Source organism: Lampetra planeri, chromosome 23 (assembly GCF_965212315.1).
Source record: "Lampetra planeri chromosome 23, kcLamPlan1.2.h2, whole genome shotgun sequence".
NCBI classification, from domain to species: Eukaryota; Metazoa; Chordata; class Hyperoartia; order Petromyzontiformes; family Petromyzontidae; genus Lampetra; species Lampetra planeri.
Window position 1 is genome coordinate 9908787 of NC_136129.1, and position 22349 is coordinate 9931135.

General features: G+C 51.5%; 3 protein-coding genes across 3 annotated transcripts in view; 2 read left to right on the plus strand and 1 right to left on the minus strand.

The window, feature by feature from the left end:
* LOC144726462 (myosin-16-like) overlaps positions 1–1266 on the plus strand; it is a 37506-nt gene extending 36240 nt beyond the window's left edge. The window contains exon 45 of the mRNA XM_078605197.1: positions 303–1266. The gene's annotated coding sequence lies outside the window, so the exon portion shown is untranslated. The remainder of the gene's footprint in view (positions 1–302) is intronic.
* Positions 1267–4114: 2848 nt separating this feature from the next.
* LOC144726473 (globin-like) lies at positions 4115–6956 on the minus strand. Its single transcript, XM_078605210.1, has 3 exons — positions 6701–6956; positions 5234–5465; positions 4115–4463 (listed from the first exon to the last, which is right to left on the minus strand). The coding sequence occupies exons 1-3, from the start codon at positions 6820–6822 to the stop codon at positions 4341–4343; spliced, it is 477 nt and encodes a 158-aa protein (XP_078461336.1). The 5' UTR covers positions 6823–6956; the 3' UTR covers positions 4115–4340.
* Positions 6957–11277: 4321 nt separating this feature from the next.
* The window catches only part of INTS1 (integrator complex subunit 1), a 33122-nt gene continuing 22050 nt past the window's right edge, over positions 11278–22349 (plus strand). The window contains exons 1-15 of the mRNA XM_078605208.1: positions 11278–11771; positions 13342–13680; positions 14136–14332; positions 14911–15048; positions 15287–15449; positions 16504–16618; positions 17706–17892; positions 18233–18378; positions 19005–19146; positions 19483–19659; positions 20179–20287; positions 20420–20540; positions 21081–21158; positions 21835–22010; positions 22132–22228. Coding sequence (XP_078461334.1) covers positions 11438–11771; positions 13342–13680; positions 14136–14332; positions 14911–15048; positions 15287–15449; positions 16504–16618; positions 17706–17892; positions 18233–18378; positions 19005–19146; positions 19483–19659; positions 20179–20287; positions 20420–20540; positions 21081–21158; positions 21835–22010; positions 22132–22228 — 2519 coding nt within the window. The 5' untranslated portion in view covers positions 11278–11437. The remainder of the gene's footprint in view (positions 11772–13341; positions 13681–14135; positions 14333–14910; positions 15049–15286; positions 15450–16503; positions 16619–17705; positions 17893–18232; positions 18379–19004; positions 19147–19482; positions 19660–20178; positions 20288–20419; positions 20541–21080; positions 21159–21834; positions 22011–22131; positions 22229–22349) is intronic.

A 22349-nucleotide genomic window follows, 5' to 3' on the forward strand; every position in this document is an offset into this window, starting at 1 on the left:
GTCGGTTTGTTAAAACAAGTTGCAAAGTGTTTGTTCAAGATGCCTGAGAGCTGGCCATCGAACAGGAGACGGTCGCTGTATCGCGCGGCGCTTTCCGATGCGCTTCTGCGGCCGTCTGGAACGCTCTTCCGATATTAGGAGGCCGCTGGAGCATTGCCACTTTTAAATCGTCCAGATTGAAAACTCTTTTCTTTAAAATTGCTTTTGCCGTTCAGTTCGTTGTCCTTCACCCGCACCGTAGGGCGCAAAAGAAGTTCAACACACGTGCAGACATGCAGCTGAACTTACAATTCCACCCACAGGATTGCAGCACACCCATTCAAGCTTCACGACGGCAGGCAAAGACCGGCGGAATTATCGGCGAGCGTCCACTGCAGAGCGGGAAGACACCAGCGAAGCCCTTGGGGGCCGTCACCCACCACACCCCGGCGACGCGTCGACGGAACGTCGATCTTTCCGCCACTCGTCTTCATTTAAAACGCCCGAGGCACGCACGTGCGCAGGGATACGCACTCAAGAAGCGCTCACGTGCGCGCGACGCACGAGCAGAGGCGCACGAATGAAGAACCGCGGGGGAAGATTTTCGCGACACTCTTTTTAGATTTCAGGGCTCGCTGTGCTCTTGAAGGTTCTCGGGGGGGGGGGGAGAGGGTGGGGGTTGAAAATAATTGACGATAGGGGGCTGCCGACACAAACGACGTTTTAAGTTTTGTATTGCGCTGTGCGATTGTGTGGGCGGTGAACGGAATGAATGACCGCGGTTGTGAGGTGGAGAAGGCGTTGTGGATCGTTGTTTGTGCGAGGGAGCAAATTATAGAAACGCTCAGAGACCCTGAAAGACCCACACGCAATCACGACAAATGCATCGTAGTTGAAAAACAACGACGAAAAAAATCATTTGGTAATTAAAAAAAAAATACGGATATTTTAACCACCATTTGAATAACCAGAGGTGCTCATTTGTAACACAAAACTCTATTTTTTTTTAATCAGAATTTAGTTGGAGAGGGTGGCCATGCATTTGTACGCCGCCATGCCTTCAGTGTGGCACGGGCCGGGGTCGTTCTGTGAGGTGTCTCCAGCCGGGCGCTGCTGCGCCGTGTTAAAGCAAGTTGCGTGTGCCCTGTGTGTGAATGCGATGCGAGCAAGCGCTGCCCACGAAGATGCAATGTAACAACAACAACAACAACGCGTCGTCGCCCGCCGGTGAACGTCGCGAGATCCCCCCTCCCTGCCCCCCACTCCCTGCCCCCCACTCCCTGCCCCCCACTCCCTGCCCCCCCCCTCCCTGCCCCCCCTCCCTGCTCCCCCTCCCCCCTTCCTTCTGTCTCTCTCGCCGCTGTCGCGTGCCCGCTGCAATCCGGATCGAGCGTCGCTCTGCGCATAACAAACCGTAGTAGTCACTGTAGTTATTTAACACGCAATAAACAACCTGAAAACGAACTGCTCCGCGTGTGTTTCGTGCTTTTTTCTTTCGCCTCAAACAAAAACAAACCCAACAAACCCAACAAACACAGTAAAACCACGGCGAAGTGCTTCCAATGAGAGAAATCTGTGGGAACAATAAAAACAAAAAAAACATCGTGACCGATGCCGGCCTGGCGTGATGACGAGCACACCGGACTTGCTATTCAGATGCCGTCGGTCCAATCTCCCGGGGCGGCAGTTGCAACCACGGAGGAGTTAAGATCCACCGCCACCACCCCACCTCTGTCCACCCGGCAGGATAACAACCACAGTTCGGAGATCGGCACGCCGCACGTGCTAGGGTAAAGTGTGGACATTGCCATCTATACCAAGACCTCCAGCCAGCGTGGAAGAGTAGGCCAAGATATCCGCTGGAGGGGACTCTCTAACAGCCCCTTCTCGTGGAGGCTTCTTCCGACAGCAGGTGGCGCGAGAGAGCACTTGCAGGGCTGCGCCTTTAGCCGTACCTTCCCCGAGACAATTTTGCCTCAAAGGGAATCATCCACTGAGCTGCAAACTGCCCTTAACCGCCCCCAGCCACCCTGATTGTAACTCTATTCGTAACACTCTCACGACAATCACGTGCATGTTAGACTAAACACTTTAACAATCATCGACAACAGGCATAGCGAACGTTTTTGATGTTCTCAATATTTCGCTGAAAGTGCAATGGTTAGCACACCGCCGGTTCCATTCTATCTCCCGGAGCGGCAATTGAAACAATGAGGCAAGCCTCTTGAATCCCCCCCGCCCCTCCACGTCTACCGCCTCTGTCCGCCCAGCAATATGAACGGCTTCACCGCAGTCGTTCGGCAGGCAACGTGCGGTGAGGTACAATGTGGGCACTCCAACCTCTACCACAACGTCTGTCCGGCATGGAAGAGCAGGCCAAAACACAACTCCACAGAGCTCCGTCTAGTGGATGCCCAGTGTCGTGAGCCAGCAATTGCAGGGCTGCGCCTCTAGCTGCATTAACGTGGGACCGCCACCAACACCGAACGGCGCTGTCCAAGGTGCTGATGTTTGTAGCCCCCTTTGAGAAGCAACAGGCAGAGCGAGCGCTGCTCTGTGTATTGTCCCATCGCCATAGGAGTGGTGAGGCAGCATCGCACGCGATTCTTGAAGGCGTGGACTGTGTTGGTGTCTGCACGCAAGACCTGCTGTACCTCTCGCTCTCTCTCTCTCTCCGTGTGTTCCTCCTCCTCGTTGTGCTCAATCCACGCTGTCGCTCGCTCTCTCTCTCTCTTCTCGCCCACCACCTTTCACTGGAACAAACTTCCCACTCCACATTAAGCGGTCACCTTCGCTCACTAAGTTTCCGCTCCTCACACACAACTCACTTATTGTTACCCCTAGCTCACCCCACGACCCCCCCCCCCCCCGCCTTAAGCTCCCCCTCAAACCACCGCCACCCTTACCATTCCCTCTTCATATTCTCATTACACGGCTATCACTCATTAACCCTCATTCATTCAATACATTGACGAACATTTACTGTCATCAATCTGGCTTTCTACGAATTCAGCACCATCACAGATTCGCCCCCGCCCTCTGCTTCCTCTCCTCGTCTATTGTATTCACCTCATCTCCACCATCGCATTCATACGTCGTGCCATTCTTAATTATCTGTAGAGCGCCTTAGTTCAATTGCCCGACGCGGTCGGACCCGATCTCGATTGAGCAACCGCTGGAGCACGTGACCAATCTCACAGCAACACCGCGCGCTGCGCGCTGGAGCTCAGCGAATGAGTTGCGCAAACTCCCTCCTACAGGGGCATGTGTGGACATCGAGCCATCTGAGGTTCCTGACCAATAAATGGCTGCTGTTGGCCCGTAGTTGGTCCCAAGGAGGAGGGGGGGGGGTGGAGGGGTCGAGGGCGAACGGACTCACGCGACTTGCCAGGCACGAGGCATCGCGCCGGGGTCTGTCCGAGCGTCGGGCTGCGAACTCGCCTCGTGGGCCCTGACGCCTCCATCACGGACCGCGAGCAGAAGTGGAATGGCGTTGCAGCTACCAGCTCGATGCAAAGTGGTGCTGCGCAGAGTTGAGGATGTGGTTGGTTCACTTATTTTGCTGTTGTCGTCGTCGCATTACCGGTAATTGTTTCAGAAATTACAGTAATTGTTTGCGATTTTGTTTGGTTGCATACCGAGATATTTGCGTTTTGTAATAGTCATTGTATTAGGGTTGCCATAACAGAGTAACATTCCGTCCGATATAGAATCAACGATACTCGTGTCGCCCATTGTCTGAATATCGTCTAATTGGGTTATCGTTACTCATTTTAAACGTTAAAAAGTAATGTATTTGTCTATACTTCACCACCTTGTGCTGTGCGGGGGTCCCACCGATAGTTCACACATCGACTCGGGAGTCGAACTCAGGTTACCGGGCTCGGCTAACCCCGTGCATCAACGCTCCCTTGCCTCCCACCGAGCATGGTTTACACGGTTCATCTCAATTGCATATGGTTATGCACTTACATCCACAGCAGTGTAATGTGTTGCTGATATCAAAACTACGCCGATATAAGGTGTGCTCATATCCAGATTCACTGCATTTGATAAACCGTGCATTTTGCATCGTGAGTCTACAGTCATGCACCAGGAGTTAACAAAGGGAGGAATGAGACACGCAACAGTGGGATTTCAGTTAAAAAAAAGCGCTTTATTTTTGCGTTGTCATACACTGCGGACCAGCTCCACAGAGTTACCGTGGGTCAGGGCGCTGGTTCGGGCCAGGGTCTGTTTGTGTAAATGCCGGCACAGAGAGGGCGGTGTCCCCGGTGCCAGTTTAGCGAATGGGAAGCAAATTGCGTGCAGCAGCTGTTCGTTGTCATGTTCCAGGACGTTTGCGGTTGGTCGGAGGGCCTCTAGTACTGGGATTTCAGCAGGATGCTGACTTGGCTGAGGAATTTCTCCCAAGCGGCTTGAGCCTCGTCCCCTAAGCCTCCGTTAGCAGAAGACACCCCCTCCAGGATGTTAACAGCCAGAACCTGCACACAAAGACACAGACAGAAGAAGACAAAGCACGCATTTCAGCGTGTGACTTTCTATATGTATATACCAATACCCGCCATTCGCCACTAAGTGACGGTGCACCTGTGCCAGGCCCGGTGCACTTTGAGGCCACGTGAAGTGCCGAAGGCTCGCTGACAGGGTACGGGACAAACCCAGGTGCCACGGGTTGGCTGACTGAGATGACTGGCAGATGCACCAGCTGTGCCACCTGTTGTGCCTATATATATAAAACCCTACACACACGTGCTGCCAAAGTGGTTGTGTTATTGTCGTCGGTTCAATCCGATCTTCCGACGCGGCAGTTGAAACTATGGGGCAGGTTTCTTAAATCCCCCCCCCCCAGCGCCTGTCCACCCAGCGGCGTGAATGGGTCCACCACCACCACGCTTATTCGATGGGCAGGTCGCATGTGATGGGGTAAAGCGTGGGCTCGCTCAGACCTGTTCCAAGACCACTGACATTCATTTGACATCAAATAGCCTCTCGAGGGGGCTCTGTAACTCCTCTGCGGTGGATGCTGTTCTGCCATCAGTGGCATGAACAAGCAATCGTAGGGCTGCGCAATTTCCCACAGTGGTTATTCACATTGATAATCTGCACGCTACCAATTCCAGGGAGCTTGTGTTATGTGTGCGTGTGCGCGCGCTCCTGTAAGCTGCGCTTCATCACTAAGCGAATTGTGCCCCGTGGCTTGTGACCAAGATTTGCGTTGGCAAGCGAACAACGGTAAAGTCAGTGAGTGCACCTTGAAGTACTGGGGGTCCACGTTGAACTCCTGGGCATGCTTCTTGCTCAGGGCCTTGAGCTTCAGGCTCAGCTTCTCGGGGTCGTCCAGGGCCACCACGGCGTCGTTGACGGCGTTGATGATCCTCTCGGCGTGCCAGCGCACGGCGGCCGACTTGCTCAGCTGGTCGGCCGAGTCGAGCCCCTTGAACTTGGGGAAGAAGTCCTGCACGCCGGCGTTGGACGTGAAGAACCTGGCGGGAGAGAAAACGCAACGTCAACGTGGTGGCCGAGTGTCGTGCGAAATCATCTCCAGCTGATGATGGAAGCATGCTGGCCAACACGGGAAGAGGCATCTATGAGCCTGCCCTAGCACCGACGTCACGGGGGATGGAGTTTGCAGGGATGAATGTTTCTGCTCGGGAATATTCTGAGTTCGTATTTTTTTTTTACATTCTGATATTTCACCTGGAAAATCTCACTGAGATCCAACTTCTCGTTTGCCGAATTTTCCTGTTTCAACACTTAGCTCTTCCTTCACAGCAAAGGCGTTGCACTTTTGACGTGTGCTCACTCTCTTTGATTGGTATTATGTTTGTCTCGCCCGCTCACTTAATCTGTACTCAAAGCTAAAACAACAAAAACTCAGCATATTCGTCAATAATACTGCCTCAAAAGAACACGTCATGTTCATCTTCTCCAGAACACATGACGTGCTACGGAGAAGAGCCGCTGCGTCAACAATTGTTTTCTTTATTAACGAATGCGTTAGAGGTGTTTGTTTGTTGTCGTTGTTGTCATCTGTGCTAGTGCCCCACTGCCAACGCAGCAGCAGCAGCCTCAGTATCACCAAATGCCCAGTGGCATTGAGACGGTGACAATTCGCGACGGTCGGTGGCTGTGAGCGAATTCTCCGGCACGTGGCCGTGACACGGGAGCTGCAGCATCCCCATCGGTTGTCCGCGCAATGCTCGCCTAGCTGCATTTGTCTTCCTGGTTTGCCGAGTGATACATTGTTGTATGGTCGCACTCATTACACACACACACACAAAGTGCTTGTCACAATTGAACCACAATGCCTTGCTGATCTCTTCAAGGAGCATAAACCACCATCACGCGAACTCCGGCCATGCCCGCTGCAGCGGCTTTTGGCTGCTGGCCATCGGACAAGGACGGCCGCTGCTCCGCGCGCTTTCAGATGCGCGTCTGCGGCCGTCTGGAACGCTCCTCCTTCCAATATTAGGAAGCCGGTGGAGCTCTGCTCTTTTAAATCTCGACTGAAAACGCACTACGTTAGAGCTGCTTTTTGTGTTTAGATCGCTGTCCTTCCCCCGCACCTCCGATAAGCACGGTCGGTACGAAGGAAGTCCAACATAACATACGCCTCGCCACCGTTAAACGCACGTGGCCACGCCGAGCAACGGACGCCACGTGACGGTGGTCGCGTCACATTTGGCGCTTCGCACCGAACGAGCAACGAGGCACTCACTTGATGAGGATGGCCTTGCCCGCCTCCTCGTAGTTGGAGTAGACGGCCTTCCAGCTGTCGGCGATGGCAGCCTTCTCGGCGCCAGACAGAGCCCCAACACTTCCAGAGTCGACGATAGGCATGGCGAGAATGAGGGGCTTTGCAGCGGCTTGCAAGAGACAACGAGCCGAAGGCGGGATTCACAGGAGGCGATGCTGTGCAGTATCAGGAGGAGGGGGGCCCTTAAATAGCGAAACATCGAAGGCCCCGCTTGCTTAACCCGTTGTTGTGCAACGTGAGGTTAAGTAAGGTGAGTAATTAATTGTGGTTTTGCAATGCGCGCGAGATATACATTTGTTTGGTGATCAGCAAACGTTCAGGCTATTTCCAAATCAGGTTTTCGACAGTTTCGGGTTATGACGAGAAGATTAACGCTTTGAATTGTACGCCGTGTGGAATATACCGTTTAATATGGCACGTGTTTTACTCCATCTTTAACACCGTGATTCCATTACTGTTCAACACGTGGCCCATATTCATGCAAATTGTATGAGCAGGACATGTAAACCCAATAAAATGTAAACCAAAAATGTAAACCAAACCTCACAATACGTATTACCTTGACATTTTATTCTGACAGAAAAAAACAGATTAATTTCAGTGCTCCGTGTCCAGGAGGATTGTGAGTACACGTATTCTTTACTCGTTTCGTGAACAATAACGACCCCGCTTTTGCACCCATCCAGAAACCAAAAGTTGTGGCCATGGGCGAGGTCACTGCAGCGCTGTGTACTGAATTTGCACGGTTACGTAGCAAAGAGAGACACAGGAGTTGTGTGCAAAGCTCACACGTAAAACCCGCTCTCATTCACCAGTCTGATATGCATTCATTCCGTTTGGTTTAACCTACGGTCGTTTGTGTCTCGTTCTCTGTGCCATCCGCCGCTTCCGTCTCAGCTTCTTTGCTGAATATCAGCGCGTTAACACATCTTGAACGTATTGAGTTAATGCTTCAATTTCGCCGAGTCAAATACAGAAAAATAATTCTCCTGGTAACCGAGTGAAAGTTACAGTTTTTGTGTTGCTTCTGATACGATACATTTGTAATTATTTTCAGCCCTTGAATCCACTGCTGGATGAAGGCCTCACCACGTTGTGTCCAGCCATAGGGGGTTGTTTGACCATACTTCACCATGCCGGTCTGTGTGGGTTAGTGAGTTTGAAAGCACAGGACTGGTTCAAAATATCACTCGTCAGAGTGCGCCACCACTCCCCACGCTTTTGTGCAATTCTATTTGTGATTGTCGAGTTTGTAACGTGTTTATTTTAAATGATATACATTTGTATTAGTTCTATCTTAGTCGTAGTAATTTTATTACAGCATTGTTTTATGTTTGGGGATTTCATTGTGATGTTATAGCTGCTCGTTGCTACATAGTGCTGATGGCGAGTGTGCAGGATTGACACAACACTTGCTGATGATATCAAATTACCGTATCCTGTCATCAGCAATTTGGCAACTTGCCCACTGACAGATACGGTGACTTTTCAAAATGGTCAGTGATGTTGCTCAAACTCGATTGTCCGTGCGCATTGGTTGAGTAACGCAACCCTCTCTGGATTCGCTTGCATTAACGTTGCAATGCAAATGTTATAAAACATAGTAACTGCTTATTTGTTTTAAAAAGCCAGAACTAGTCCAATAACTTATTTTATCTTGGAGGTTTCCTACATTGTATGATTTGATATCAATGTTCTCAGCCAATGTATGAGTGTGAAACCGAAGGATCCAGAGTAAACGCAAGCATGCGGAGGCAGTGATGAACACTATTCCTGTAAAAACTATTAAAACTATTTTTATATTTAAAGCTTTCGTGACTGCAGGGATTCATATTCTTGGTTCTTTCGGTAAAGTCACGTAGAAGGGAAATAATAGAATAATATAAATATAAAAACAATAAAAATTATCACGACGTGATGATGATTGCTTGTGTTGCAGTCGAAACGTCGTGAGCATTTTTATTGTGTTATATTTTTATTATTTTATTATTTCCCTTCTACGTGACTTTACCGAAAGAACCAATAATATTTTTATTTTATCAAGTAAGGCCCACTGAGTTATACAGCTCTTTTCTCAGAAGCGACCTGGCTATTGCAAACAGACAGCTCAACGAAGTGGGCTTATCATCACGTGCAAATGGATTGCAGCCAAATGCCCTCGACGCGTGATGTTGATTCTAAATGTGGAAGAAAAAAACGGAGGACCCGGAGAAAAATCCTCACAACAACAGGGATAGAGACAGAACACGCAAACTCCAAATATACAGGCATCAGGGTCGGGGTCGAAAACCCACGACCTTCTGTACAGACGTACCCAGGTGCTGATCACACGATAGAATGGCTGTCTTGTAAGGCACATCACGCATTCACCTTCTTCGAGACATGTGCAGTCCACTCTGCTGCCAGTCGTGTGATGGGAGATCTTGAGCACTTTTACATCCAGATTGAAAAGTCATTTCTTTAGAACCGCTTCGTGTGCTTAGTACTGTGCTCTTCCCCCGCACCTACGATAAGCAAGGTTGGCTACGTACGGCGCGAAAGAAGTTCAACTTACATACAACATCTATTTTATTGCTGTGGTTTTCACACCTGATGATGATTGCTTGTGTTGCAATCGAAACGCCGTGAGAATTATATTTTATTTATTTATATTTTTTTATTATTTCCTTTCTACGTGACTTTACCGAAAGAACCAATAATATGAATCCCTGCAGTCACGAAAGCTTTCAATCGAGACATTTATAGCCTCACGCCTTACATTTAGGTGTAATTACTCCTAGCATTTGACATTGTAATACAGGGTGCTTAAAAAAAATATGTGAACACTTCTGAGAATTTACAACAATGCCACGAGAAATGTGCTGACTCCGGGCTCTGGAGACCACCTGGAGAAGATTCGAGGCACGCGTTGACAATGATGGTGAACAAGTGAAGACTGACTTTTTGAAGCTATTAACATGACATTTGTTATCATGTTACAGTGAATTATCCGTTCTTTTTCCATTAAAAACGATAGTCCCATATACGTAAGTGTTAAAAGCATTTTTAGGCACCCTGTATTTGTGAACAATTGAGATACGTGCAAGAAGAGGCAAGTGCATGGGTCGACAAACACAACAACAAGAGGAGCTATTGTTTTTTTCGAATTTGGAACAAACAAAAAAAACCCCTCGATATTTCAAGAGTGGCAACGCCGCTGCGGTGGTGAACGCGAGACCGGAGGCGAGGCAGCGGTCATTGAATGGGGTTGAGTGACTCATGCAGCCAGCTATGGCTGCAGGGTTTGGTGGTACATGTTGTTTACGTCGTTTATTGTGAAAATTCTGTCACAGTTCCTATGATCACTGTTTCATTGTTTTTATGGCTTCATTTTGGTGATTTTCGAAAAGTTATTCGGTTTTGCCATGTTTGTTTGTTGTAGTACAGAGTTAGACTGATGGCCTTAATCTAAGTTGTCTTGTGGTTGTTGTTGTTTGACTTGCATCCCACTGGGATTTTTGCACACAGTGTTGGTGTACGGTGCTATTTCTGCAATATTTTGTTGTCTTTTCTTGGATTTTCTGTTTGCACTTAGTCACATAGTCACTTTAAGATGTTTTCTTGTTCATGTTTTTGTTTGTTGCGGTTGCACCCGATGCAAGAGCCGAATGGCTCACAGGGCTCTACCTAATCAATGAACTTGAACTTGTTATGCTTAGGTTTCGTCTGGGTTCTCCAATTTCCTGCCATAGCTAACATAAGATAAAAAAAAACCTTGTAACTTGGTATTGGTCAAGACTTTTAATGCTAAAAATAATTACGCTGCTAATGCTTCAGTTGGGATTGATTACACACAAAAGCAGCCTCGTTGCTGTGAAAACTTGGCAGGACCCTCCTGAAAAAAAATCGTCTTGAGACCCATTGAGGCTTTGCTGGGTAAACAACTTGTGCCTCACAGCAAGATCCTTGCTGTGCAAGTCGTGACAATAAGACATCAATAAGACATCAATAAGACACATTCTGTGGTTCTAGATTTGAAGCTTTCGTGACTGCAAGGATTCATATTCTTAGGTTTTTTCGGTAAAGTCACGTAGGTAAAATGTTTAAATTAATAATAAAATAAAACTTGATACAGCAATCGAGCTGTGACGGTTCCACCTGAAGACGGAAGCTTGTGTTGCCTCCGAAACGTCGTGATTTTTATTTTACTTTTATTAATTTTAATTTTTTACCTACGTGACTTTAGCGAAAGAACATAAGAATACATTCCGTGGTGCCGAGATGAAGCCCACGCATCACAACCCCGCGGGCGACGTGCCTCGCCAACGCCGCTCTCAAATGACGTCATCCGCCAGCACACACGTGACGTCACTCGTCGATACCGCAGGACGGCGACGTCACCCGCCAAATGTCTGCGAGTTGACGTCATCGCCTCCCCCCGCCGCCGCCCCCGCAACGCCAATCGGCGGCCTGACGTCACCCACAGCCTTACGTGGCGGGGTGACGTCACCGGCGCCAGGTATAAAAAAAAACCCGCGCGCCGTAGCGCGAGACGGCCTCCCCGCCGGCCCGGCCGCAGCGCGCGAAGCCCCCGAGCGAGCCACACGCGCGGCACCCTCCCTCCAACCCCCGGTGGCAGTGCGTGGTGGTAGTAGTGAGTGGTGAGGAGGAGTGGGGGGGCGAGCGAGCGAGCGGTGTGTGAGAGAGAACGCAACAAACATGACGTCCCCGCAGTACGGCCCGCGCCGCGTGACGTCACAGCAGCACGTGGGGCGACGTGCCGGCGGCCATGTTGGTAGGGGAGGCGTAGGGGGTGGTGGTGGCTGCGGTCAACTTCGGGCCCGCGATCCGTCGGCCGAGGAGCTCAATCGGAGGCCGCCGCCGCCGGCTGCTGCTGCTGCTGCGACGACCAAACAGAAGAAGAAGGCGGAGGAGGAGGTGGAGGGGTGGAGGAGAGAGGAGCGGAAAAACGGGGAGAGGAGGAGGGGGGCGGCTCGATCGGCCATGAACCGGCAGAAGACGGGGCCCACTCGGCGTCCCAGCAAACCCTCGGGTAGGCCAGGCCTGGGCCTCGACTCTTCGCTGAAACTGGGTGCTCGTAACGATCACGCACGGTCCTTGCTCTATGCACTGCTGGAGAGCGAGAGAGAGAGAGAGTCGTTTTGGGCCAAACGTCACCGCACCGCTCGCCACTTATGTTAGCCGCGGCCGGGCATTGCACACGCGTCGCCAGGTTCGTGGGGAGGAGAAAACAAAATCAACACTGCCATGAAAAGAAACACAAATGCAGTCGGCGACGTTTCGAGCAATTGCCCTTCAGAACGCAGGCCAGAGCGAGTGATCCGGGCTCACGGCTCGATGAGCTAATCGCTGCGCCACCGCCCATGCTTGGAGCATAGCGATTGACGTTTGTCAATATCTTAAAGCTGCATCCAAGTCGCCACTGGGATGCAGTTTTTTTTTTATCCAAATGACACTTTTGGCTCATTAGTGATCGCTTGCACGTCCCTACGGTGTAAGCGGGCGTCGCGATGTTGATGGGACTGCGCTAAGAACCAGGTCCCCTCGTCAAGGGTTCAGCATCGGTGCATTGAGACGTTAGAACCGATCCTGGGTCTTTCGACCCTCGCTGAGCAGGATGGTGAAGTATGGTGAATTCTAGATTTGAAGCTTTCGTGACTGCAAGGATTCATACTCTTAGTTTTTATTTCGGTAAAGTCACGTAGGTAAATAATACAACTAAATAATAAAATGATAGAAATAATATTAGAAATCAAATAACGTCGTGATTTATTATTTTATTTCTACTATTTCTATCATTTTATTATTTATTTTTCCCTTCGTGACTTTACCGAAAAAAACCTAAAAGTATGATGAAACCACCCCGATGATTTCTAGGAGTGGGAAATCCTTCATCCAGCAGTGGATTGACAGATTAATATATACAGTCCGGTAATGTGAAAAGGTTACAGCCCTGCAATTGCTTGCCGGCATAACACTGCTGGGGCTTCCACTTGGCTCTATAGGAGACGACCCACACTTTACCCTACCGCACGCGACCCTCTGAACGGCCAAATGCGCCGTAACTTACGTATTTTCATTGCCGTGTGGGCAGTGATCTAAGAAACTTGCTCTCATTGTTCCCACTGCCGCATTGAGACGTGGAATGGAACCGACCACGTGTGGATTACAAATCCGGCGTGCAACAATTACCCCACGGCAGCCATCCCACTGGAATAAACAACAAATACGGAGAGTTGCATATAATATATATAATTGCCAATAATGTTCCATAATAGTGCGTGAAAAATGTGTCTACTCTGATTTTTTTGCGGTAAACTGGCCCCATCGCAGCTCTTGTCAGTAACGTCTGGCAACCCAACAAACTTGCTTCTGCCGGTGACACCCTAAGGGTGCTAAGTTTTGCTTGCTGAAGTAAATACTGCTTGTAAGCTATTTCTTAAAAAACTAAAATGAGCTTGGGCAGCACATATCTCCCGACAGGATGGTGGTCGTTGATGATCAATGAGGCTGGTGACAGAGAGGCGTTGACAAACGCAGATGCAGTTCACACAATCGGTCACCTAACACGCAGTGCCCCCACGTGTCTCCACACCCAACAGCTCACCCACCTCCCGGCGACTTCATCGCCCTGGGCAGCAAGGTGCAGTCGATCGACTCGAAGTCCGTGCCGACCCTGCACAAATCCGGCAGCGGTGGCCCTTTACCCAGTGTGGGCTCCTCATTGGTGGGGGCCGGCTTGGTGCTAGGCGGGGAGCGCAAGCGCGATGCGCCGTCCAGCTCGACCTCCGGCGCCAGCCTGGGCAAGAGGCCCAAGCTCGGAAGCCTCAGCGGTAGCGGCGGGGCCCTGAGCGCCCTGGGCCGCCTGGCGGACGCTGCGGACGCCGAGAGGAGGACCATCTCGCCGTCCATCCGAGAGCCGTCGGTGGTGCCCATTGAAGGTGAAGCGGGAGCATCGGCTGATACTGGGGATGTAAAGATTCGCCGCCCCGCGGATCGATGAGTTGTCGCGATTCGATCGCGTGCGACGCACACGGGTCGAAGAACTGATTATTTCAGATTCATGGAAACGATACGCTTGTGTAACATTTAGACCAGGGGTCGGCAACCACAATAACAAGAAGAGCCATTTCTTTCCAATTCGGTACAAAATTCAGTATTTCAAGAGCCGCAATGCATCTGAGTACATACTGTACATACGTACATATCGTCAAGAAGCAGCCCGTAAAGAGCCGCATGCGGCTCCGGAGCCGTAGGTTGCCGACCCCTGATTTAAACTGATAGCGCGTACGCTTGCGCGTGTGTGTGTTAACGTCCGTTTGCATGCGTTTGCGGGGTCTGCACGCGTGACTGTGTGTGCGCGTGCTTGCCTTTGCCTGCACGTGTTTGTGCGCAGTCCCGCCGAGCGCGCTGCTGGACGCCATCGAGGCGGCGGAGAATGAGGGGAACGACGACCGTGTGGACGGGCTCCTGTGCGGCGCCGTCAAGCAGCTGAAGGCGAACCGCGCACGGCCAGACCCCACGCTCTTCCTCACCCTGATGCACCTTGCCAAGGTCAAACCCAACGTGTTTGCCACGCAGGGCGTCATCGAGGTGAGAGCACGCCCAGGGGGTGCCCTTGAGGGGGCGGGGGAGGGGGGGTGCGGCCGCGTAGAAGTCGGCATGGTGTGAAAAAGTCGTTGGGGTTAGGGCGCGTGCCCCCGAAAAGTTTGAGTCGACGATGACCGATTGGACAAGATTTCTTCAAGCAGGATGGTGACGACGATTAAGCCACCAAAAGACAAATGCTTGATGGGCTCTGGTGGGACGACATTGACGATTGTGAATTAAGACGCAGAATCGAGATAATTTAGTCAGGTTATTGGAGACGGCATTGCACTGAGGACGACCAAAAAATTGGTAATTGGCTATAACGAGAAAATATCTGCCCAGCTTAATGATGGACAGGATGAAATCTAGCCAGGTGAGATTTGTGCACCCCTCACGGCAACTTGTAATAACAAAGAATGGACAACAGTTTTTATTACTTTAGTCGACAAGACTTAGAGAATTGCCAAGTAAAATCCACAAACTAGGACGTGCCAAGTATTTTACTGGTTGTGGTCGCCTAGGACTAAGACCATGACCAATATCACATGTTCTGACGAAGTGAACGGTGGTTGTGTGTGCAGGCCCTGTGCAGCCTGCTCAGGAGAGACCCGACCGTGACGATCAAGGCCAAGGGGAATCCCCTTGTGTCCGTGCTGGCCTGCAACCTCCTCATGGCCGCCTACGAGGAGGACGAGAACTGGCCGGAGCTCTTCGTCAAGGTAAGCCGAGCGGGGTTGAGCAATGGAATTGGTGATGAAAACGAGACGATAATATGATACGGAGCACGATTGGAATGGAATTTTTAGTCCAGCTAGCACGCACCGCTAACTGAGTACGTCGAAGAACAAACGCGTGTCGAAAAGAGTGACTTTGACGAACTAGTTCACGCCCTCCTTGACTCCCGTCCTCCCTTAACCCGGACGCCGACCTCGTTCCTGTCGCCACGCGGCACGCCAGGTGTACATCGAGGACTCGCTGGGCGAGCGCATCTGGGTGGATAACGTCCACTGCAAGGCGTTTGTGGAGAACATCCAGACGGCGTTTGGCACCAAGTCGCCCCCGCGCTGCCTCATGCTGCCCGCGGAGGGGGCGCGCCCGGGCGGCAGCGACGCAAGCGCCGGTGAGGCCCTCTCCGCAGTGGCCACTCTGGCACACGATCAACACGGGTGGGGGAGCGTGGTGGTGGTGGTGGTGGGACTCTCACTGCTTGGTTTGGAACAGCGGTTCCCAACCTTTTCGAGTGTTAGTTAATCCTCTTCATCCCCTGTGCGACATAATGCCGCAGTGAGTTCCGTCCACTTCTTCCCGTCCTTGGCGACATGTTGAACCTCGCCCAAAGAGAGGATGATCACTGCCACCAGCTCGTCCTTCACGGTCTTGTGCCACGTGGTTTTGGGTCTGCCGGATTTCCTTTTGCCCGGTGGTGTCTTTTTCGAGTGTGCCGACCCCTTTTCAATCTCAAAGCATTTCGCGGACCACCACGTGCGACTACTTTAGTTGTTTGAACATTTATTTCCTTGGTGAGGATGTTATGGTTTTTCTTTTCCGTGGACCCCCCCCACCACCAGGGGGGGTCCATGGACCACAGGACGTGAACCGCTGGTCATGAGCCGTGGGAAATGGTCTGCTGAACTGTTGCAGATACGGGGTTTGTTTGTTGTTGCAAAAGACGGTGTTTTGCGTGAAAATTTGTTGAGGGTTGACTGGTCCCACTGGTCCAGTGAAGTTGGGACTCTCTGGTCTAAGTCACAGTCAAGGTGGTGGGGGGCAGTGAGAGATGTGGCAGTGGGGGAGGGTAGCATTCCCTTCTAAAGGAATTGACCAAATTTCCCCGTGCAGGACCCGACTGAGGAAGAGGCTTGAGTCCCAATCGTATTTTTCTACGTGAATAAAACTGGCCTTATAAGTCGATCGTGCGTGTGAGAGTCATATTAAGATTTGTGTTATGATAATTTTACATTTTAAGGCTAAATAGTGTTAACAAACTTTACAAATGAGACAACTGAAAACAATACAGCACAAGAGACGGTCCGCATTTGGACAATTTCATTGACTCGCTTGCTGCTGTTCATGAGTTCCAGGCCCCGGCGCTTATCGCTGATGGTCGTGATGGATGAACACCGTGTAATTGAAGTCTAATCGATGTTGTTCATTGTCGTTTGATTGATGAGCAGGTGCCAGTCCCCACCTGGCCGGGGAGGAAGAAGACAAGAACCAGGAGCCCCCGGACCTCCTCATTGCCGAGGACAAAACTTCGTCGGACGAGGAGACTGCGCAGACCATGAACCGGTGATTCTCGCGTTGGCCACAGCCTGTCAGCGCATGGCCCACAGACCCCTGTATCACTCGCTTGAACTTTGTAGCTAGCCTACAGTGTGTGGATGTGTACAGCAACTTTGGTCACTCCGCTGCAGGGATAAATTGCCTTAAGATGGGCGAGTTTAGATTCGCAGTCGAGTGGAGGATGTTGCTGCACTGCCCTCTGCTGACCACCACGTGTTGGCACAGATCCACAGCCGCCTACGACGATGTGGCGTGCATCGTGGTCACCCATCCAAGCACCGGCCAGGCCGAACCATGCTTAGCTTCCAAGATCTGATGAGATCAGGTGCATTCTGGGTGATTTGGGCATAAGTATGACACTGAAACCATAGCTTTTTTATATATATATAACCGCTAACTTTTACCAATACGCCTACATAATTATAAATCACATCTAACCTCGAACCCCACCAGTTGCTACAAACGTCCCTGACCACTGAACCTGCGTCGTAGTCTCAATACCCAACACTTAATCCTAACCCTTCATTGCCAAGGCTTGTAACCGTGAACATGCACCCGTGGGTTATTGTGTGGATGTCTTGTTCTTCTGTGTGCGTGTGGTTGGGTGTGGGGAGTGTTGGCACAGTGGTTAGTGCGCTGCGCTACGAAATAAGCAACCGGAGTTGGTTCCTGCTCACAATCAATAAGTCACAAATTTGTGAACTGGTCCTGAGCCTCCCTAGGTTGACTTAGCATCAAATGAGTACCTTGTGAAGTGTGTAAACATCAGCACTGGGGAGACAAAGACAGCCAGGCATGAGGTCCGCCCACAGTACTTGTCTCAACAGTCTGCACGGCTATAGGGAGATCTTTGCGTTCATTTGCTATTCGTGTCTGATCATGCATTTGTGTGATTGTGTTTGTTAGGTGTGCATGTGTGTACAATTCTGTGCGTGTACAATTCTGCATATATCGCGCGAATGCAGTTGTGCGTGCGGTGTAGTTTTAAGCACGCGATGGCTCGGAAAACGTCTGGCTACCGCGCTCTCGTCGATTGCTCGTCATTTGCATGTGCGCTCGTCCAACGCGTGAACGCGCAACTATTTCCTCGTAGCTACGAGGACCTAGGCGAGAGCGTGGAGGAGTACGTGGTGGAGATGCTGCGCGAGCAGCTCAACCGCCGGCAGCCCATGGACAGCGTGTCGCGCAACCTGCTGCGCCTGCTGGCCGCCACATGCGGCTACTGCCAGGCGCGCCTACTCGCCGTGCAGAAGCTGGAGATCTGGCTCCAGAACCCCAAGGTGAGCGATGGAAGGCAGGAGGAGAGAGGGAGGCTTTCCGTCTGCGGGCTGAGTGGGCCGGGTGGCATAGCGGGCGTCACACTGGCTGCATGGGGTCGCCAATTGGATCGAGTTATGTAATTCGTGCGTGTGCACAAATGTCCGAATCTACGTGCCACTGTCAAGGCCCAAATCATCCCAAATCAGCCAAAGTGTTGCCATCCGCGAAAGTGACGGTGTTTCCGATGGCAGTAGCGATGGTGACAGAAGAAGGGGGCTGGTGGGGGGGTGGTGTGTTTGGCGAGGAAAGTGGCGAACGGGGACGTTGACGATCGCCGGCTCCGTCATGTTCTCGTTGCAGCTGACGAGGCCGGCGCAGGAGCTGCTCATGTCCGTGTGCACCAACTGCAACACGCACAGCAGCGACGACGTGGAGGTCATCTCCAATCTCATCAAGATCCGACTCAAGCCCAAGCCCCTGCTCAACCACTACATGCTGTGCATCAAGTGAGCAACTTACTTGGCTCCATCGCTTGCTCGCTCGCCCCGCAGTTATCAATTTGTCGAAGTCAGTCGGCTAAACTAGAGATGGGTCTTGACTTAAAGCTTTCGTGACTGCAGGAATTCATATTCTTTGGGTCTTTCGGTACAGTCACCTAGATAGGTTCAAAGAAAATAACTAAAATAAAAAACTACGACGTTTCGATCGCAACACAAGCGTTCGTCATCTTCCTGATGACGAACAAATTTTTGTTATTTTCTTTGAACCTATCTACGCGACTTTGCCGAAAGACCCAAAGAATAGAGATGGGTCGATGAGTCTATTTAGTTGATTAATACAGCATCCCCCACATCCCTGGAGAACCAGCGGCACACTAATTAATTACGTGTTACCCAGTTGAGTAATGGAACCCGTAATCGGTAATTAATTAATCAGATAAGAAATCGAATAATATTGCACAAACTGAAATCGATGTTAATTATCTCCTAAGTTGGCTTGAGTATATTGTTAGATCGACCATCATACAATTACCATTAAATAACACTCACTCTGTCCGTGGTTTAAAGCTGGCAGAAAACTGGCAGCACAAATGTAATCAACTAATGTGTGTGTGTGTGTGTGTTTCTTTTAGGGAGCTGTTGAACGCGCACAAGGACAACCTGGGCACGCTCGTCAAGTTCCTGCTCTTCAACGAGCTGTCCAACATGCGCAACCCCAACAACATGCAGGTGCTCTACACCGTGATGCAGCACGCGCCCGACGGCGCACCCAAGGTGAGAACCCCGGGCACGCGGAGCGACGGCCACACGCGTGCGAGTGCGGGATTCAGGAATCGCTTTCGGAACTCGCGTTTGTCCTCGGGTAGGTTTTAATCGGCGGCGACGTCACCTGTGTATCCGCGCGATGCCGTCGCGGGGATGCGTGTAACGCCATCGCCTTGTATTCATGTCTATTTAACTATTTTATCACCGTACGTAGCCAACTGCTAATCGGAGTTGCGAGAGGTGCCTTGGCCGTGAAGGCCCAATTCATTTGACGGGAACAGTTTTGATGACGATGGCCTAACCGTGAGCGCACGCCTGTGCTGGTGCTTTCCGACCGCCCTCTAGTACCTGGCCATGGTGTTCCAGGACCTGCTCGTCAACAAGGAGGACTACCTGCGCGCTTCGCGGCTGCTGCTGCGCGAGATCGTCAAGCAGACCAAGCACGAGATGAACTTCCAGGCCTTCTGTCTGGGCCTCATGCAGGAGCGCAAGGAGACGCAGTTCCAGGACCTCGACCACAAGGTTTGTGCGTGCAGCCAGCGCGACGGGACGTGGGACACGAGGCTGTGGGCCGTGTCGCGATTGGGCCACAGTGCAGAGGGATCACATGTCCACGCCTCTTGGCAACTTGGTGTTAAGCAACACAATTGTTTCGTGTTGATATATCTTCTGCACGTTATCCATGCCGCAACCTGCCTCCCTCCCTACAAGGCTTTTACGGGTTGAGAACTGCGGAATTAAAGATCAGAATCGATGTTCAGCACACATACATACGTGTTCTAAAGGGCTGATCTGACTCTCGGCCAGGATTTAAACTCGCAAACTTAAGATTGTGAGTTGCTTGCGCCATCAACTGCAGCAGTCAGCCGGATTTCACACTGTACATTGTCGAAAAAAGATTATAGCAAAGCATCCGGTTAGCGTGAGATGCGGTAGTCACGCGGTTAGTATGCGGCACGCAGCCAGGTGTTGTGGTGGTGGTGTTGGCAACTCAAGGATATCATTTGTTTAACTGCACCCGTGTCGTGCTTTTGTGCTCAGGACCGGTTCGTAATCCAGACGACGGATCTGCTAACCCTGGCTATGATGCTGGGCATTACGGGGCAGGTGAAGGAAGCCGGCCTCGCTTGGGACAAAGGCGAGAAGAAACGTGAGTTCTTCGTGGCGTGCGTTGATCGTTCAGGCGCAGGCGGTCGTACGGACCAGCCCGGCGTTAGATTGCCGAGTGACTCTCACAGTCCTTCATATGTGCATTCGTTCGTGCGTGCGTTTGTAAATTCAGACCTGGATCAGCTGAGGGCCTTCCAGAGGCAGATCGCAGCGATACAGCGAGATGCCGTGTGGTGGCTCCACACTATCGTGCCCGCCATGTTCAAGCTGCCCGCCAAGGACTACGTGCACTGGTGAGCACGCGCACCGTCACTCACCGCTCACCCACTCACCCACTCCATTCCTCAAGCTTGATGCATGCCCATGGCTATGTGCAGGGTGCGAAAAATGTTGGAGCCATGTGCCTCTACGCTAAAGTACATCAGATGCTCCAACTGGGAACCATGTACTTGGACATTCATCTCGATTCGTTTCACACAGAATACTTAAACATTCCCTAATTTCAAGGAAGCTCGAACAGTCCACATTGATGCTTGGCACACTTGGCTCTTATTTACAACTCCAAATATCGAGGTCCTGAAATCGCGATGGTTCCTTACGTTTGCCTCGCCGTGTTCAAAGAGGCATTGAGGCCTCGTGGGGAAAGGAATCCACATCACCCTCCACAGCCGGTCTTCTTTTAGTGTTGTTTCTGTGCAGCAATGCACGTTGGTTAAACCGGTCACTCGCCTACCAATTCTCACGGCAGCAATGCGGAATGGACTGTCCTCTTGTGTGTCTCGACCTGCTGTGTGCGCTCGCGTGGGTGCGTGCGTGTGTGTGTGTGTGTGCAGCCTGTACAAAGTGCTGTTCACCGAACAGCCCGAGACCTACTACAAGTGGGACAACTGGCCCCCCGAGGGAGACAGGAAGTGAGTTCCCTGGTCACGTGTGACGTCCTGTCACCACCGCCATCTTGTGCTGCCGTTGCCACGAAAACGTCATGATCATGAGCCATTACCGATCCGCTGCTGTGTGAAGGCCTCCCCTTGCTGTTGCCATTCCTCACAGTCGTACGTTGGTACAATTTAACCTTTTGCATGTGAACTTATCTGCCCTGTTTCACTTATATACACTTAAATACATATTATCTTCATTGTCAACCATTGGATATCTCCTGCTGTTTGAAGGACTTTCTCCACTGTCTTCATCGCTTCATCACTCGTAGTACTGCGATGCCACAATCCATCTGTTCCTGCACGTGAACTGGCATCATTGTTCCATCTCCGTGGCGGCTCTCACGTCAGGCACATTTCTTGCCTGTGGCTGCCATTCTCTCTCCAGTCTTGTCCACCAACCGTCAATCCGAGGTCGGACATTGACATGTCGCTAGAAGGGTTCTTCTGGCAATTTGTCAATTTCCCATCTCCGATTTGTGTTTCATCCCTGATCCGTGTGTTCTTCTTCCCATCTCTGTAATTCCTATTGTGCCCCTCTCCACTCTTCCTCGTGCACTTTTCCTGCTTTCCTTCCATTTCCTTTTTCTCGGCGTCCTTTCTCCACGAAACGACAAACTATAACCGCGGCCCTCTCTCTCCACCGCCGCAGCTTCTTCCTGCGCCTCTGCTCGGAGGTGCCGCTGCTGGAGGACACGCTGATGCGCATCCTGGTGATGGGGCTGTCGCGCGACCTGCCCCTAGGCCCCGCCGACGCGATGGAGCTCGCCGACCACCTCGTTAAGCGCGCCGCCGGCGTGCAGGCCGAGGGCGCTCCTCCTTGCGCACGTACGTACGCAAGAGCAGCACGAGCGGCACGCGTAACGTCAAGCGCCGCGCGCCCGTCCCCTGCCTCGTCGGCGCCCCCCGTCGCGTTGACCCCCTGCGTTGGCGCCGTGTCCCCACGCAGACATGGACGTGCTGCGCGTCGACAGGATCCAGCTGCTGGAGGCGGTGCTCAACCTGGCCACCTACCACTACCCCGAGAACATCCACCTGCCCGCTGGGTACAGTCACGCGTGTCCGCCTGCTCGCTAGCGCCGTGGCCACCCCCCCCACCCCACCCTCACCGTCTGATCGGCTTCCCTTGGTCTATATAGTTAAGATACATGTTGCTTTGTGTGGGAG

Bases quoted from the DNA above. Each gene is read 5' to 3' on its own strand.
- LOC144726473 (XM_078605210.1), bottom strand. From the start codon at position 6,822: ATGCCTATCGTCGACTCTGGAAGTGTTGGGGCTCTGTCTGGCGCCGAG. The intron at 5,466-6,700 runs GTGAGTGCCTCG...CTCTCCCGCCAG, and splicing joins GGCAAGGCCATCCTCATCAA to GTTCTTCACGTCCAACGCCG. The intron at 4,464-5,233 runs GTGCACTCACTG...CTTTGTGTGCAG, and splicing joins TGGACCCCCAGTACTTCAAG to GTTCTGGCTGTTAACATCCT.